This window comes from Salmo salar, chromosome 14, assembly GCF_965601325.2.
Source record: "Salmo salar chromosome 14, fSalSal1, whole genome shotgun sequence".
Lineage (NCBI taxonomy): Eukaryota > Metazoa > Chordata > Actinopteri > Salmoniformes > Salmonidae > Salmo > Salmo salar.
Genome location: NC_138304.1, coordinates 66,315,683 through 66,334,368, shown reverse-complemented (window position 1 = coordinate 66,334,368; position 18,686 = coordinate 66,315,683). Strand labels below are relative to the sequence as shown.

Genomic DNA, 18,686 nt, shown 5'->3' with positions numbered 1-18,686 from the left:
GCGATTACAGCATTGAGTCTTCTTGGGTATTACACTACAAGCTTGGCACAACTGTATTTGAGGAGTTTCTCACATTCTTCTCTGCAGTTCCTCTCAAGCTCTGTCAGGTTGGATGGGAAGCGTTGCTGCACAGCTATTTTTATGTCTCTCCAGAGATATTAGCTCGGGTTCAAGTCCGGGCTCTGTCTGGGCCATTCAGAGACTTGTCTCGAAGCCACCTGCGTTGTCTTGGCTGTGTGCTTAGGGTCATTGTCCTGTTGGAAGGTGAACCTTCACCTCAGTCTGAGGTCCTGAGCGCTCTGGAGCAGATTTTCATTAAGAATCTCTGTCATGTGCCTTTTACTGAGGAGTGGCTTCCGTCTGGCCACTCTACCATGAAGGCCTTATTAGTGGAGTGCTGCAGAGATGGTTGTCCTTCTGAAAGAACTCTGGAGCTCTGTCAGAGTAACCATTGGGTTCTTGGTCACCTCCCTAACCAAGGCCCTTCTCCCCAAATTGTGCAGTTTGGCCGGGCGGCCAGCTCTAGTTAGAGTCTTGGTTGTTCCAAACTTTTACCATTTAAGAAATGAGGCCACTGTGTTCTTGGGGAACTTCAATGCTGCAGAAATGTTTTGGTACCCTTCCCCAGATATGTACCTCGACACAATCCTGTCTCGGAGCTCTACGGACAATTCCTTAGACTTCATGGCTTGGTTTTTGCTCTAACATGCACTGCCAGCTGTGGGAACTTATATAGACAGGTGTGTGCCTTTCCAAAGCACATTCAATCAATTGAATTTATCACAGGTGGACTCCAATTAAGTTGTAGAAACATCTCAAGGATGATCAATGGAAACAGAATGCACCTGAGCTCAATTTTGAGTCTCATAGCAAAGGGTCTGAATAATTACGTAAATATTATTTTCAATAAATTTGCAACAATTTCTAAAAACCTGTTTTCGCTTTGTCATTATTGGGTATTGAGTGTAGATTGATGAGGGAAAAAAATTATTGAATCCATTTTAGAATAAGGGTATAACGTAACAAAATGTGGAAAAACTGAATGGGTTTTAATATTTTCCAATTGCACTGTATATATAGGTTGGGATAAAGTGACTAGGCAACAGGATAGATAATCACCTCAGCTACCGTGGCAGATTGCACAAAAATGGGCAGACAGAGACAATATTTTAACAAAGCATAGATCAAGAGGGGCCTCTGAAAAATAAATCTCCAATGCAGAGACAAACATAAAAACCATGAGAAGGACAAAGTGTTCCTGTATTTTTTTATGCACGGCCCTCTTTGTCCCTCAGCTCTGATTCATTCACGAGGAACGGCCAAGCTGCTCCCATCTACCCTTATTCATTCATTTCTGATTTATTCCTTCCTTAACTAATCAAGGATATGATCATTACTCCGGAAGATGCAGGGGCGAACCCCGAACCCCTTGCAGGTCAGGGGAAGGCTGTGGCACCCATTGTGCTTACAATAGCGACGGTGACTCTCGGATAAAAAATGGTGTTAGATACGCCCTCGCCCTCGACTGATAACCCTCAAGGCCGTTTGTCGATGGACCGGGAGGGAAGAGAGCTCAACAGTGTTGTATAAGGATGGAACTGACGTCAAACACAAGCAAGGATGGTGTCAGAGCTCAGGGCTCATGACACAGAGACAGTGCTGCTGTCCCTCGGGGCATTGGTCTCCCGGCCGGCCAGCCCTGGAAGTGAAGCGGCGACCACACTGCCAGCGGGAGCAGCACAGGAAGTGGAGGGGGGGGGGACAAAAGGTCACTGCTAGAGGAATGTGGTGGCCGGGTTCTATTTACGACGTGCTCACCCATTTAGACGCCAGCTTGGTGAGCGGCCAACTTGGAAGGCGAGAGAGCGCCTTGGCTTAAAGGAATGGGAGATGGAAAAGGGAGGGAGATGGAAGCGGGGGGGGGCTTGAGCTGTGTGAGGCTCTGCAGCAAAACAAGAACGGGTGGAGTACGGGTACACCACATTGAGGTTTGCGACGCCACCCAATCAATGGAATTCTCCCATTGTGATTACTAATTAAGGGCATTACTACACATGCAAACAGGGGACAGGCTTACGCTCTTGTCTTTATGCCTCTCTCTCACCTGTTTTTCCATAGCTTGCCTCTTTCTGGAATCGCTTTTGGGAAGAGAGAAGCATTTTGGAAGAGGTCCGCTGCTGGCCGCACTTAAGTTGAGATTCTCATCTGCACATAATTCATTTTCAAAGGGCAGAGGGGCTGCAGAGAGAATCCTTAATTGCGCCGGCAACATAGACAAATGTTTATATCTCGGCCTCTCTAATGAGAAACCCATAATGGATGCAAACAGCACTCACTTGCCTTTCTCTTTCCACTTCCCAGAAATGCACACGGGACAATCCAAAACAGGCCTTTTTGGAGAGCACAACCTCATTCATCAATTCTCCTTTATGCTCGGCATCATGCAATACTCTACTCAGCCATCGACGTAGCCATAAATCACATTTTTATAGAGACTAACATTTGCAGATATTTCTCCATTAGCGGCTCACTCTGTGCTAGGGGGAGGTGTATGGATGCAGGCAATTGTAATGGCCAAGCCTAGAAGAAAGTGATGCACCACTTTATATACTGTATCTCTTCTATTGTAGTGTCATGTATCTTCAAGGATTCCCAGCCCACATGGGCTTATAAGACACTTTATCTGCTGTAGAAAAGTAAAATAATCTCATATACACTGAGTGTACAAAACATTAAGTACCAAAAATGACATACAGTTGAAGTCGGAAGTCACCATACACCTTAGCCAAATACATTTAAACTCAGTTTTTCACAATTCCAGACATTTAACCCTAGTAAGAATTCCCTGTCTTAGGTAAGTTAGGATCACCACTTTATTTTAAGAATGTGAAATGTCAGAATAATAGTAAAGAGAATGATTTATTTCAGCTTTTATTTCATTCATCACATTCCCAATGGGTCAGAAGTTTACATACACTCAATTAGTATTTGGTAGCATTGCCTTTAAATTGTTTAACTTAGGTCAAACGTTTCGGGTATCCTTCCACAAGCTTCCCACAATAAATTGGGTGAATTTTGGCCCATTCCTCCTGACAAAGCTGGTGTAACTGAGTCAGGTTTGTAGGCCTCCTTGCTCGCACACACTTTTTCAGTTCTGCCCACAAATTTTCTATAGGATTGAGGTCAGGGCTTTGTGATGGCCAATCAAATACCTTGACTTTGTTGTCCTTAAGCCATTTTGCCACAACTTTGGAAGTATGCCTGGGGTTAATGTCCATTTGGAAGACCCATTTGCGACCAAGCTTTAACTTCCGGACTGATGTCATGAGATGTTGCTTCAATATATCAACATAATTTTCCTCCCTCATGATGCCATGTATTTTGTGAAGTGCACCAGTCCCTCCTGCAGCAAAGCACCCCCACAACATGATGCTGCCACCCCCGTGCTTCACGGTTGGGATGGTGTTCTTCGGCTTGCAAGCATCCCCCTTTTTCCTCCAAACATATCGATGGTCATTATGGCCAAACAGTTCTATTTTTGTTTCACCAGACCAGAGGACATTTCTCCAAAAAGTACGATCTTTGTCCCCATGTGCAGTTGCAAACCATAGTCTGGCTTTTTTATGGCGGTTTTGGAGCAGTGGCTTCTTCCTTGCTGAGCGCCCTTTCAGGTTATGTTGATATAGGACTCGTTTTACTGTGGATATAGATACTTTTGTACATGTTTCCTCCAGCATCTTCACAAGGTCCTTTGCTGTTGTTCTGGGATTGATTTGCACTTTTCGCACCAAAGTACGTTCATCTCCAGGAGACAGAAAGCTTCTCCTTACTGAGCTGTATGACGGCTGCGTGGTCCCATGGTATTTATACTTGCGTACTATTGTTTGTACAGATGAACGTGGTACCTTCATGCGTTTGGAAATTGCTCCCAAGGATGAACCAGACTTGGAGGTCTACAATTTTTGGCTGATTTCTTTTGATTTTCCCCTGATGTCAAGCAAAGAGGCACTGAGATTGAAGCTAGGCCTTGAAATACATCCACAGGTACACCTCCAATTGACTCAAATGATGTCAATTAGCCTATCAGAAGCTTCTAAAGCCATGACATCATTTTCTGGAATTTTCCAAGCTGTTTAAAGGCACAGTCAACTTAGTGTATGTAAACTTCTGACCCACTGGAATTGTGATACAGTGAATTATAAGTGAAATAATCTGTCTCTAAACAATTGTTGGAAAAATGACTTGTGTCATTCACAAAGTAGATGTCCTAACCGATTTGACAAAACTATAGTTTGTTAACAAGAAATATGTGGAGTGGTTGAAAAACAATGACTCCAACATAAGTGTATGTAAACTTCCGACTTCAACTGTAGACTGACCAGGTGAATCCAGGTGAGAGCTATGATCCATTATTGATGTCACTTGTTAAATCCACTTCAATCAGTGTAGATGAAGGGGAGGAGACTGTTTAAAGAAGGCCTTGAGACAACTTGAGACAAAGCCTTGAGACAACTGAGACATGGATTGTGTATGTGTGCCATTCAGAGGGTGAATGGACAAGACACAATGGTTAAGTGCCTTTGAACGGGGTATGGTAGCAAGTCCCAGGCACACCGGTTTGTGTCAAGAACTGCAACGCTGCTGGGGTTTTCACGCTCAACAGTTTCCCGTGTGTATCAAGAATGGCCAACCACCCAAAGGACATTGAGCCAACTGTGGGAAGCATTGGAGTCAACATGGGCCAGCATCCCTGTGGAACGCTTGACACCTTGTAGAATCCATGCCGAAATGAATTGAGACTGTTCTCAGGGCAAAATTATTACGTATGTGTTTTCCCAGGATTCAAATCCACTATCCTGACATTGCAAGCATCATGCACTACCAACTGAGCTACAGAACACAAATATAAACTGGATGACAGGTGTTATTGAGGAACAACAACAGGCAGCTGAGAAGAGAACAAAACCGTGGGAGCCGATTGTCTCATCTAATTTCGTACAATCCAGTGTGGCGTTGAACTGCCAGGCCGGCTTGCGAATCTCAGCCTCCGCGTCCTTATCTCCTGGCAGAGGAAACGGAGGTCCTTCAAAGGGCTGAGGTCATTTCCTCTGCCTCGGGGCTCATAAAGGAAATGATATAATGTCTCCATTCGGTCAGCCCCTGCTTTCCTTCAAATGCCTGAGCTGCCCTTTTCATGTTTTTTTTTCGGGACAGCAAATTAGTGGTTTCGGTTCCCCCAGACCCTCAGATTAAGCTAACCCACATCTCACTTCTACTAAATGAAAAACATCCAAAGGGAAGCAGGAGGGAACAATACAGGGACAGAGGGAGAGAATGCCTCCCCTCTTACCCACAGAGCTTGACGGCCCTTAAGCCTTTCACAACTTCCTGTTCCCATTACTCTCCGGTCGGTCCAGGGCGTCAGCAATGGGAAGATGGAGAGGCTCATTCAGAGCCCGCACGATGCAGAGGTGGAAGGCAGTCACGCTGTGATGCTAGGCAGACGGAGGATTGATAGATCTGCTGCTGGTTGCTGCAGGAGCCATAGAGTCCTAAGGCAGATGGATGAGTGTGTGGGTGGGGGTGTAGGCTGCGTGTGTGGAGGAGGCGAGAGGCTCTAGTACGCTAGCCTAAATGTGATTATGCACTCTGTGTTTTACAGAGTGCAAAAATGTGGAATGTACATGTGTGTGTTATTCTACGTGCATGTGTGCATTAATGTACATATGTGTATGCAAGCTCAGTGGTGGAAAACGTACCCAATTTTCATACTTGGGGCGGCAGGTAGCCTAGTGGTTAGAGCGTTGGACTCGTAACCGAAAGGTTGCAAGATCGAATCCCCGAGCTGTACAAGGTAAAAATATGTCGTTCTGCCCCTGAGCAAGACAGTTAACCCACTGTTCCTAGGCCGTCATTGAAAATAAGACTTGCCTAGTTAACTAAAGGTAAAATAAATAAATAAATAAATACTTGAGTAAAAGTAAAGATACCTTAATAGAAAATGACTCAAGTGAAAGTCACCCAGTAAAATCCTACTTGAGTAAAAATCTAAAAGTATTTGGTTTTGAATACACTTAAGTATCAAAAGTAAATGGAATTGCTAAAATACTTAAGTATCAAAAGTAAAAGTAAAAGTATAAATCATTTCAAATTCCTTATATTAAGCAAACCAGATGGCACCATTTCCTAGTTATTTTTATTTATGGATAGCACGCTCCAACACTCAGACATCATTTACAAACGAAGCATGTGTTTAGTGAGTCCACCAGATCAGAGGCAGTAGGGATGACCAGGGATGTTCTCTTGATATGTATGTGAATTAGACCATTTTCCTATCCTGCTAAGCATTCAAAAATGTAACGAGTACTTTTGGGTGTCAAGGATGTAGTAAAAAGTATATCATATGTAGTAAAAAGTATATCATTTTATTTAGGAATGTAGTGAAGTAAAAGTATTCAAAAATGTAAATATAAAGTAAAGTACTGATACCCATAAAAATGACTTAAGTAGTCCTTTCACATATTTTTACTGAAGTACTTTACACCACTGTGCATGCTTGCGTGAATGTGTGTGTATAATGAGTGCATCCATGCATGCGTGATTGTGTGAGTGCATTTGTTTGTGTGTGTGTGGGGTACATCAGTGCCCAGCATAACTTGGTCTCTCTACAACAAACAGGTTCCTCTCCCACGCTTCTATCTCAGTGTATCTCGCATTTCTTAATCTTTCCCTGAGATGACCGGTTGCTGACCTCTTGCACCCTCCCCTTTTCTTGCGCTTTGCTGTATGCTCACTGAGCTGAACTAAATACAAATAACACAGGAGAGGAGGGAGGGAGGATTGGCCTGGTTTGTTCCAGGCTCGGTGTCTGCCTGGTGGTGCCACCGTGTTGAAAAAGCACTGCCTCTGACATTTAAACAAGCACCAGGTCAAAAGGGCAGACGACTGAAAACAAAGTGATACTGGATCAGGGCGACGCAGTGTTCTTTTTATGATGGATACGAAACCTGCTCCAACCCGTACCTACCTTCCTGCATTCACCTTTACAGGGATGGAGAGGAGGAGAGAGCATCTTTTGAAAGGAAAAATCTGTTTAGAAGCAGATTGAGTAGACTAGAGTAACCTCTGAACATTGATGTTATCTTAAAAAAAGTTGTGTGGGTATGTTACAACATTGGTCTCTCACTAGAAGAAAATCATTTCAGTTTAAGAAATAAAATGCTGGTCAGGGTCAAGGAAAAAAAACACACAGGCCCTCTGTATCAAGCTCTCTAAAATCTGAAATATATTGCACATGTATTTCAACATCAGTATGAAAGGAATGAGGCCCTGTCTGTCAATAGTGATCAGAGACATGGGTTACATGGTAGGGGTAAGCCAGAGATCTGCATTTATACAGAAACACATGGCTTCTGATGAGGCCTTGGAGCTATTGTGGTCTCTCTTCCTTTCTTCCTCTCTCTCCCCTCTTTCTGTCCTACTCTCTCTTCCCCTCCCTCAGTGCACAGGGCTGGACCATCATTTCCACTTGTAAAATACAGATGCTTATGCTTGGCTCTTGGCATCTCGGCAGCGCTGCATTCCAGGCAGGTGAGGTATGGGAAACTGGTCTCCCCCACCCGCCAGTGCAGAGCAGAGTGCCTGGCCCTGCAGAGCATAACTCACCAGGCCAGTGCCCTGGACACAGAGAGGCTCTACTGTATTTCATCTCCACACCCTGCGATTTACTTCACACCTCTGCTGTATCCTTATACTCCCTCAATCCTCTCTTCCTGTTTTCCACGACCCATGGGTCCATCCTTCCTCCAAATAAGGGGCCCAGGCTGATTTCTGATTGCCTACATGAGTCACCAGCAACAAATTGACATTTTAGTCATTTAGCAGACGCTCTTATCCTTACAGGAGCAAATAGTGTGAAGTGCCTTGCTCAAGGGCACCTCAACAGATTTCTCACCTACTGTAGATGTCTCTGCGATTCGAACCAGTGACCTTTTGGTTACTGGCCCAACGCTCTTAACCGCTAAGCTACCTGCCACCACCTTTCCCTCTACATCTGACCCGTCACACAACGGGCAGGTTCCATCCAGGTAAGGACGGGTAGGAAGGCGGCATCACCTTGAAGGGGGCAACAATACCGAGTAAGAAAGCCGCAAAAAACAATTACAAGTATTGATGGAACTTCAATAGCGCTTAAACAGTGCTGCCAGGCACCTCAGGACTAATCCGTTCTTTTTCTCCCCCTCTACCGCTGGCCATTAAATGGGTCTACACACCATACGCAAACGGAGCTGCCGCTGAATTTCTGGAATGGACCGTATACGACACTCCGTCGCTCTGTTTTGTGTAGAGTGTGTAGCAGGCTTAAGAGGAGAGTGAACAAAAGGAAAACTACTGAAGTGTATTTACAGTACTGTACCAGCTAAGGCTGAAGCGGGGAATATGTCTACGAATAGCTTGAGATGTAAGACAAGAGCGATAGTAAAGAATGTTTAACTACATCGTACTTGCCTGTTAGCCTTCTAATTGGATATGTGTACTTGATTAAGCACTTAAAAAAAGTTGCCGCTAATATGACGGCTCCGTAGTTCAGTTTGATGTGTCAACGTGACACTCCTAGTGAGTGTACAGACAGCACGGGCTAATGCTGTTTTCCAAGACCCGGGAGAAAGAGGAGGAGATAAAAGAGTCTACGGAGACGTAGCTAGGGAGGGGTTGCACAACAACTGCCAATCCTCTGACGTCCTTCCAGCGAGCGAGCTTCATCGCAGGGCCTAGTCATTTACCTCCATCCTTCCTCCAGCTAGCGCTAACTGCTAAATCATTGATTTACGACATGCAGGTGCTTTCTTGACTGAGGTCTGTGCTAATGCCAGGGCTTGGCTCCGAACGCTTCCTATGACAACATCTGCTTTGAAGAGTGATCGTTGCGCCGCGGACGGTGGCAGACACAAGGCTCAGTGTGCATCCCAAATGGCACCCTATTCCCTACATAGTGCCCTGGTCAAAAGTAGTGCACTACCTAGGGAATATGGTGCCATTTGGGATAGTTACCTTGGTGACGTACCTTTGCACTGGTTGGTGTTCTTGTCCAGGATGGCCTTGGTTGACACTATTTTCCCATATCTGTGAAGAGCAGAGAGAAGCAGAATTACTAGGTGGAATGGTTCTAGAACATAACATCGGGAATATTCTTAGGATTCAGTAATGCTATTACCATTATAGTAGGCTATTTTGTCCTCTCTCAATTCTCTAACCTCCACTTGGCCTAAAAATGTATAAATGTAGTGAGGCACGATTGCTCTCTTGATAACCATTACTGCTGTTGGGAAATAAACATAGGGGAAGTTAACACATCGGGAATATCTACTACCACTTCATCTCTCCCATTAATCAAACAACTGCACTTTGACTTGATGTGGTAAAAACTCATCGTTATGGACTGTGTGGACTCGAGGATGACGGCATCAGGCAGCTCTCTCTCTCTCTCTGTGTGTGTGTGTGTGTGTGTGTGTGTGTGTGGGAAATAGAGCTTCTCTCTCAGTACATAGGGAAGTGTGGAGCTTCCTGGCCCATATTTCACCAGCGGGGGATAATTGTGCCATTTCTCAACGCACAGTGAAGTCTCTATTTACTGCATGCTGCGGTGGGGTGGGTGGCAGGTATGAACTGATGAGCACAAAGAGGAAAACTACAGGCTGACACTCAGCCTCCTGGATACCAATCAGACTGTTGTCTTGACGGGATAGAGATGCAGGGGAATTTGACGGTGGGTGCGTCCCAAATGGCACCAGTTCCCAATATGCCTGGGTCAAAAGTAGTGTGCCTTTAAGGGAACAGGGCGCCATTAGGGACGCTGCCCTGCAGGCGGAAACTTAGCCTCATTGATACCAATCAGTCGATTGTATTTTATGGGAGTGAGAGACACAGGGTAATTTGACTTACCTGGTAAGAAATATCAACAGGGATTTGTAATCACCGAGGGAGTTTGAGGGCGTCTCCCAAGAGCAATAGAAAAGGTTGGATTCAACATGGGGTTGGTGCATATATTTGATGGCATTGACATACTCAAAGCAAACATTGTTTGTTTGTTATTGATGTTGCACTGTTGAGGAAAAAGCCTGCAAGTAAGCATTTCACTGTTTCGTTTACACCTGCTGTATCCTGTGCACGTGACAAATAAATTATGATGAAAAAAAAACTGAACATAAACTAGAAACTCAATGAAGTTACACATCAATTGTAACATTAACGTAGCACTAACTAATGTGTGCATGTGTTTTTTGCGTGTCTGGTTGTGTGTATGTGCGAAAATGGGCAAGAGCGCGCGTGTGTGTGTGTGTGTGTGTGTGTGTGTGTGTACAGTCGGCTCGTTCTGGGAAACAGTTAAAAAGGCCTCCGATTGGCATGGAGTTGGGGAAAGTTCTCATTAGAACTTTGTTTGGGTCCACTGGGACCAGGAGACAACTCATCATGGCTCGTCTCATTAATTGTTAAAGATGGTTCATCAATGCTGTGATCTAAAAATACCCTACAAAGACACCAGGCGTGGGATGAAAAGAAAAGGTTGAATCAGGCATCTAGCCCATAATGGAGAATATTGGAAATAAACAGGGAATACAAGCCGTGCACGAGCCATGTATATGTGTTTGTGCATGCGAAGGTGTGTTTGTGTGTGTGTGTGTGTGTGTGGACACCGTCCTGGCGGCTTCTCTTGCATGACTTTGATGTGACAGAGACAGTCCCTGTGAAGCCCAGGTTTAATACTGGTGATGCTGCAGCTCTGCTAGAGCCTGTCTCCTCTAATCCTATTTCAATCACTCTCAGTCTCCGTTATCTCTGTCTTTAATGGTCCTAGTCAGTCCTCACCCAGTCCCTCTCGCTCTTTCCCTCTTTTTCTCTCTCTCTCTCTCGTTCCCTCTCCTCCTCTATCCCTCTCCCAATTCTATCTCTCTCTCCAGTGGCGTAACACAGTTTTGGGGGGCCCCCGCAAGGTCTGAGAAGGTATTATTTCTCTCTCGGGAAACAGTTAACTTCCTACAATTCTACTAATTTTGCCATGGGGCAAAGAGAAAAATGTTCATTTTTATATCTCATCTCCTGCTATTCTATACATTTTGCAAAGAGGCTCAGAGAATTTGGCATTTTGAAAGATAATTTCATGCTATTCTACACATATTGCCATGGGGTGTAGAGGAAAATGTGCAGTTTTTCAGCAAATCTCATGGTATTCTACATATATTGAATTGAGGATGAGAGAATTTGGCATTTTTAAAGCTAATTTCCTGCTATTCTACACATATTGCCATGGGGCGGAGAGGACATCCAAACCAGCCTAATTGTAATGAATGGCAGTAGAGGCATAATACTGATTTTAAAACAAATGCATGTGATATATCAGAAATTGTGTAATAGAATTATCGTCAAGCTAAAATATTGTCATATAATCATACATACAGTTTATACGGGTTTCCTACCAGTGTTCTGTATAAACAGCTTCGGAAATATATGTAAACAGACCATAAATGTCTCAATTTATGTTTTCTTGGAAAGCTGAGAGTGCTATTACAGTGAGGGAAAAAGTATTTGATCCCCTGCTGATTTTGTACGTTTGCCCACTGACAAAGAAATGATCAGTTTATAATTTTAATGGTAGGTTTATTTGAACAGTGAGAGACAGAATAACAACAAAAAAATCCAGAAAAACGCATGTCAAAAATGTTATAAATTGATTTGCATTTTAATGAGGGAAATAAGTATTTGACCCCCTCTCAATCAGAAAGATTTCTGGCTCCCAGGCGTCTTTTATACAGGTAACGAGCTGAGATTAGGAGCACACTCTTAAAGGGAGTGCTCCTAATCTCAGCTTGTTACCTGTATAAAAGACACCTGTCCACAGAAGCAATCAATCAATCAGATTCCAAACTCTCCACCATGGCCAAGACCAAAGAGCTCTCCAAGGATGTCAGGGACAAGATTGTAGACCTACAGAAGGCTAGAATGGGCTACAAGACCATCGCCAAGCAACTTGGTGAGAAGGTGACAACAGTTGGTGCGATTATTCGCAAATGGAAGAAACACAAAAGAACTGTCAATCTCCCTCGGCCTGGGGCTCCATGCAAGATCTCACCTCGTGGAGTTGCAATGATCATGAGAACAGTGAGGAATCAGCCCAGAACTACACGGGAGGATCTTGTCAACGATCTCAAGGCAGCTGGGACCATAGTCACCAAGAAAACAAACGGTAACACACTACGCCGTGAAGGACTGAAATCCTGCAGCGCCCGCAAGGTCCCCCTGCTCAAGAAAGCACATATACATGCCCGTCTGAAGTTTGCCAATGAACATCTGAATGATTCAGAGGACAACTGGGTGAAAGTGTTGTGGTCAGATGAGACCAAAATGGAGCTCTTTGGCATCAACTCAACTCGCTGTGTTTGGAGGAGGAGGAATGCTGCCTATGACCGCAAGAACACCATCCCCACAGTCAAACATGGAGGTGGAAACATTATGCTTTGGGGGTGTTTTTCTGCTAAGGGGACAGGACAATTTCACCGCATCAAAGGGACGATGGACGGGGCCATGTACCGTCAAATCTTGGGTGAGAACCTCCTTCCCTCAGCCAGGGCATTGAAAATGGGTCGTGGATGGGTATTCCAGCATGACAATGACCCAAAACACACGGCCAAGGAGTGGCACAAGAAGAAGCACATTAAGGTCCTGGAGTGGCCTAGCCAGTCTCCAGACCTTAATCCCATAGAAAATCGTTGGAGGGAGCTGAAAGTTCGAGTTGCCAAACGTCAGCCTTGAAACCTTAATGACTTGGAGAAGATCTACAAAGAGGAGTGGGACAAAATCCCTCCTGAGATGTGTGCAAACCTGGTGGCCAACTACAAGAAACGTCTGACCTCTGTGATTGCCAACAAGGGTTTTGCCACCAAGTAAGTCATGTTTTGCAGAGGGGTCAAATACTTATTTCCCTCATTAAAATGCAAATCAATTTATAACATTTTTGACATGCGTTTTTCTGGATTTTTTTTGTTATTCTGTCTCTCACTGTTCAAATAAACCTACCATTAAAATTATAGACTGATCATGTCTTTGTCAGTGGGCAAACGTACAAAATCAGCAGGGGATCAAATACTTTTCCCCCTCACTGTATATGATCAAATGTGGTATGCCAGTGTCTCTTTCCCCCTCTTCCTCTCACTCTTTCTCCCTTCTTCTTTCTCTCGCTTTCTCTCTCTCTCTCTGGCAATCATTCCACTGCCATATCCAATCAATAATTAGGGATGACGATACTAAAAAAGGACACCCGCCCAATAAAAATACAAGTTTTTAAAAATACAAGTTTGGTTCTATGTCGTTGAACATTGTACAAATTGAGGCAACTGTAAAAGATGTAATTCGTTCAAAAGTTTTCTAGGAATTGAAGTATGATGCGTAGCCTCAACTGCAGCTTCTACTTTTTGGGTAGAGGCCTGATGATGAGACATTGGATCATTTGAATCCATTGAATATCTGCATCTCCATTTTCCTCTCTGGGTGAAATGATCCAGGCATATTTCATTTCCGCCATTGCGCTGGGGGTGAAGTGGTTCTTACATTGAGAGCAGGCCAGAGCCAGCACATATCACTGGTGCAGCTTTGCAGGAGGAGTGAGGGAGACTGGCGGACCACCCAAGTGTGGCGTTGTCCCCCTTCTGGCTCTCCAAAGGCCCTCGCTGTCTGTATGTCTGTTTGCTGCAGTAGACGTGTGAAGTGGCATGACAGGTAGGTGGGAAACAGCTCCAGGCAGTTTCTGCTCCATGTCTGTGTTTCCCTATCTTCCTTCTGCTGACCACATGGTATAACCACAACCTCTTGGGGATACAGTCACATTCTCTCCTCTGTGTGTGTGTGTGTGTGTGTGTGTGTGTGTGTGTGTGTGTGTGTGTGATTGTGATTGTGATTGTGTGTGTGTGTGTGTGTGTGTGTGTGTGTGTGTGTGTGTGTGTGTGTGTGTGTGTGTGTGTGTGTGTGTGTGTGTGTGTGTGTGTGTGTGTGTGTGTGTGTGTGTGTGTAAACACCCCAGGGTATCTGAAGAGGGGTCTGACAGGCCCTTGGGCCCCTAGGTTTGGGGAGGAGTTTGAAAGGAGGAAATTGAAAGAAAGTGATCCTGCTGTGGACCCCAGAGGCAGATGGGGGCCCCTGGCTGTGTGGCGTCTGTATCAGTTCATCTCTGAGTTTGCGTTTATATTACTCAATGTTTGATGGTAATTTAAGAGACAGGTGTCACTGTTGTACGCATATTCTGACTGGACAGGTACGGATAGAGGGAGAGAGAGAGTGGGAGACAGAGGGATAGATTGAAAGCAGGAAAGTGAGAGATGGCGCCAAATACCTTAGTGCAACGCTTCGGTTGAGTTAGTGCCACGTTCCGGTTGACCCGCGAGCTCAACCGACCCCCCTCAGAGCTCTAAAGGTGAGCCTGACAGACAGGGGTCAAATCACAGCTATTAGTGCTGTGGGCCATTAAGGACTAGGACCAGTTGACCTGGGAGCATGGGAGCTTCATCTATGACTACAGGACAGAGGGTTAAGGGCAGGGGAGGGGACCCAGGTTGTGTTCCAAATGGCACTATATTTCCCTATATAGTGCACTACTTTTGACCAGAGCCTAGGGAGCTATATAGGGAACAGGGTGCCATTTAGGACGCTGGCCCAGTCTCCCAGTGAACTGCAGAGACAGACAGGCAGGTGCTGTGCACTGCTGAACTAGCCTGCTCTATCCTGATGGACACCTGGCAGGGGGGAGACCCGCTGGTCACTCAAGTAGAACTGAATCAAAATCAATCACAAGCCACTCTCCTGAGCTATACTTGTGTACTGTAGAGAGACCTGCCCTTTGAAGATATCCCACAGTATGGCCGCTGCACTACCACTGTACAAGATGTTATAGTTATCGGTTAAGCTCTTCTCTCCCTGCTTCAAGCAGATGATACAATGGTTTTCTGTGAACTGTAGGTCTAAGCTCTTTGGCCCTCCTCACCCTCTGGTCCCACCCACTGTGGAATGTATTCCCATTGCTGGAAGACAACAGTTCTATTTCAAAATGTCATCTTGACATTTCTGCATTAGAAATGAATTATGATTGCTCCCCTGGCAACGACGGCCCTCTGACAAATTGTGACCCGGTGAATTAGGCCAATACTTTGCTGGCTCACTCACGAGATGACATGCCAACTGGCCCAGGGCTGGAGAAAACTCCAAGCTTAGGTTGCATTTCATCCTTACGATTTTATTAGCCACTCATCCGGGATCCGGCCCTTCGTCACCTTTAAGGGGCTCTGACTGAGGCTAGCCTGACAAGTGTCAGCCATGGTTGAGCATCACCAGTGTTAAACAGCAGTGTCGGCCATGGTTGAGCATCACCAGTGTTAAACAGCAGTGTCGGCCATGGTTGAGCATCACCAGTGTTAAACAGCAGTGTCGGCCATGGTTGAGCATCACCAGTGTTAAACAGCAGTGTCGGCCATGGTTGAGCATCACCAGTGTTAAACAGCAGTGTCGGCCATGGTTGAGCATCACCAGTGTTAAACAGCAGTGTCGGCCATTGTTGAGTATCACCAGTGTTAACCTCTCTTGGGTTGGGGGCAGTACTTTGACGTCTGGATGAAGAAGGTGCCCAGATTAAAAAGCCTGCTACTCAGTCCCAGAAGCTAAGATATGCATATTATTAGTAGATTTGAATAGAAAACACTCTTAAGTTTCTAAAACTGTTTGAATGATGCCTGTGAGTATAACAGAACTCATATGGCAGGCAAAAACCTGAGAAAAAATCCAACCAGGAAGGGTGAAAATCTGAGGTTTGTAGTTTTTCAAGTGATTCCCTATCCAATATACAGTGTCTGTGGGGTCATTTTGCACTTCCCAAGGCTTCCACTAGATGTCAACAGTCTTTAGAACATTGTTTCAGGCTTCTACTGTGAATGGGGAGAGAATAAGAGCATATGGAGTCAGATGACTGAGAAAATGACATGAGCTCAGTGGCGCACGCTCACATGAGAGTTAGCTGTGTTCCTTTTCTTTTTTGAAGACAAAGGAATCGTCCGGTTGGAATATTATGGAAGATTTATGATAAAAACATCCTAAAGATTGATTCTATACATCGTTTGACATGTTTCTACAAACTGTAATATACATTTTTGACTTTTCGTCTCTACTCACTGCGCGAGCCCAGTGGATTTGGATTACTCGACTGAACGCGCAAACAAAATGGAGGTATTTGGACATAAAGGATGGACTTTATCGAAACAAATGAACATTTATTGTGGAACTGGGATTCCTGGGAGTTCATTCCGATGAAGATCATCAAAGGTAAGTGAATATTTATAATGCTATTTCTGAGTTTTGTTGACTCCACAAAATGGCGGGTTTGGTTTTGTGACTGAGCGCCGTACTCAGATTATTGCAAATGGTACTTTCGCTGTAAAGCTTTTTTGAAATCTGACACAGCGGTTGCATTAAGGAGAAGTGTATCTATAATTCTTTGAATAACAGTTGAATATTTTATCAACGTTTATGATGAGTATTTCTGTAAATTGATGTGCTCATTCACCGGAAGTTTTGGGAGGCAAAACATTTCTGAACATTACATGCCAATGTAAAATGGGGTTTTTGGATATAAATATGAACTTTATCGAGCAAAACATACATGTATTGTGTAACATGAAGTCCTATGAGTGCCATCTGATGAAGATCATCAAAGGTTAGTGATTAATTTTAGCTGTATTTCTGGTTTTTGTGACACCTCTCCTTGCTTGGAAAATGGCTGTGTGGTTTTTCTTGTCTAGGCGCTGTCCTAACATAATCTGATGTTATGCTTTCGCCGTTAAGCCTTTTTGAAATCGGACAATGTGGTTGGATTAATGAGAAGTGTATCTTTAAATGGGATATAATAGTTGTATGCTTGAGAAATTTTAATTATGAGATTTTTGTTGTTTTGAATTTGCCGCCCTGCTATTTCACTGGCTGTTGAATATTGTGTCCCGCGGGTGGGATGCTATAGCGTCCCACATACCCCAGAGAGGTTAAACAGCAGTGTCGGCCATGGTTGAGTTAGCACCTGCAGCTGACCTGAGAATGATTAAGTGGTGATGTCCTTGTCAACCCAGGATCTGTATCAGGCCAAAAATAACACGCACACTCTGAATGCACACTCTGAAGGCACACACACACACACAGGATAATGCATTTCTGACAGGTAGTGCTGGTGAAAGATGCTGGCCGATCATCAGATTGGAACTCACCACAGAGATCTCCACCCACAGGGAGGGCAGGAGGGAGAGAAAGAACGAAAAGGAGAGAGCAAGAGAGAGAGAGGGGGATTGGGAGAGAGAGAGAGAACAAGAGCGAGAGAGTGAGAGAACAAGAGGACGTGAGAGAGAGAACAAGAGAGAGTGAACAACTACAGTGGCTCCACTATAGATATGGAGTGCTTTTAATGGAGTGAGTGGGAGAGAAAAATAGCAGTGTGTTTGTACATATGTGTGTGTGTTTAATAGAATGAGTAATAGGCGTATGGCTATTTTCCACAGTACCACAGTTCTCTTTCAGGCTTCAGCGTTCCAAAATAGCTCCTGTTTGTCCACGGCCGTCTACAACCTGTCAAGCCGACATTCCACGCATTTCTGTCTGACACGCACAAATGAACATATCTCATCTGTGCTGCTTTCTCCACACTACTCCAGATGAAAGGGAAAGAGCGAGAAAGAGGGGGAAGGGATGGAGAGTGTCAAAGCAGCTGGGAGGGAAACGGCTTCCTGCCCTCACGTCGATCAGTCTTAAGGCTGACGGCTGCTGCACCTGTAATGGATGGAGTGGAGCTTTAATTGGACATTTTAGTCATTTAGCAGACACTCTTATCCAGAGTGACTTACGGTTAAGTGCTTTGTTCAAGGGCACATCGGCAGATTTCTCTCTGGAATTCGACCCAGCGACCTTTCGGTTACTGGCCCAATGCTCTTAACCGCTAGGCTACCCGCCGCTTCCCAGCAGAGTGGGTGTACTGGCTGTAAAGAGACAAACAGAAGGAGTGCCTATGAAAAGCCAAGCTGTCCCGATACCATGTATACAGTAATAGGGGGATGAATAATGTAGGAGATTGCCTGGGGGCATATCAGCCACTGCACAGCAACTGCTCTTCAAATCAATGTTGTGGAGGATACAACATATTAGTTCGGTCTGGGTATTCCTGCGGTTGTCCCACTGCCTCAGAGGTTAAGCGCCGCTATCTCGGTCCGTTCTGAAGGACGTGCGGCGGAGTTGGTTGACTGGACGGAGAAGGAGAGAGAGAGGGAGAGACGGAGAGAGCGAGAAAGGGCCAGGAAAGGCGGAGCTGGACTGAAAGTGTAGGGCGACGATGACGGAGGCGAAAGAGCCGAGGCTGGGCTGACTGGAGTGTCTTTTCTCACACTTCATCTCTTTGGCAGTTTGTTGAAAAGGAGCCCGTGGGATCGGGGAGGCTCTGATAGCCGGCCGGTTCGTGTCAACAGAGGGCCTCTGAGAGTCATGAGGGATAATGTGGCGCTTCGGATCGCAGAGGCTCTGTGGAACAGGTGGTCCCAGGGTCACCCCCCCCCCCCCCTCCTTCCTCTGCTGTGTGGAGCTCCGAACCCCTCACTCCCCACTCTCTCACTCCTCCATCC

The 18,686-nt window shown here is 45.1% G+C and overlaps 1 protein-coding gene across 2 annotated transcripts in view; it reads right to left on the bottom strand.

Annotated features, from left to right (window-relative positions):
* The window catches only part of LOC106570076 (RNA-binding motif, single-stranded-interacting protein 3), a 357,318-nt gene that overhangs the window by 160,029 nt on the left and 178,603 nt on the right, over positions 1-18,686 (bottom strand). For both annotated transcript variants that reach the window (XM_082961094.1, XM_014142038.3), the window contains one exon: positions 9,065-9,123. In XM_082961094.1, coding sequence (XP_082817220.1) covers positions 9,065-9,123 — 59 coding nt within the window. The remainder of the gene's footprint in view (positions 1-9,064; positions 9,124-18,686) is intronic.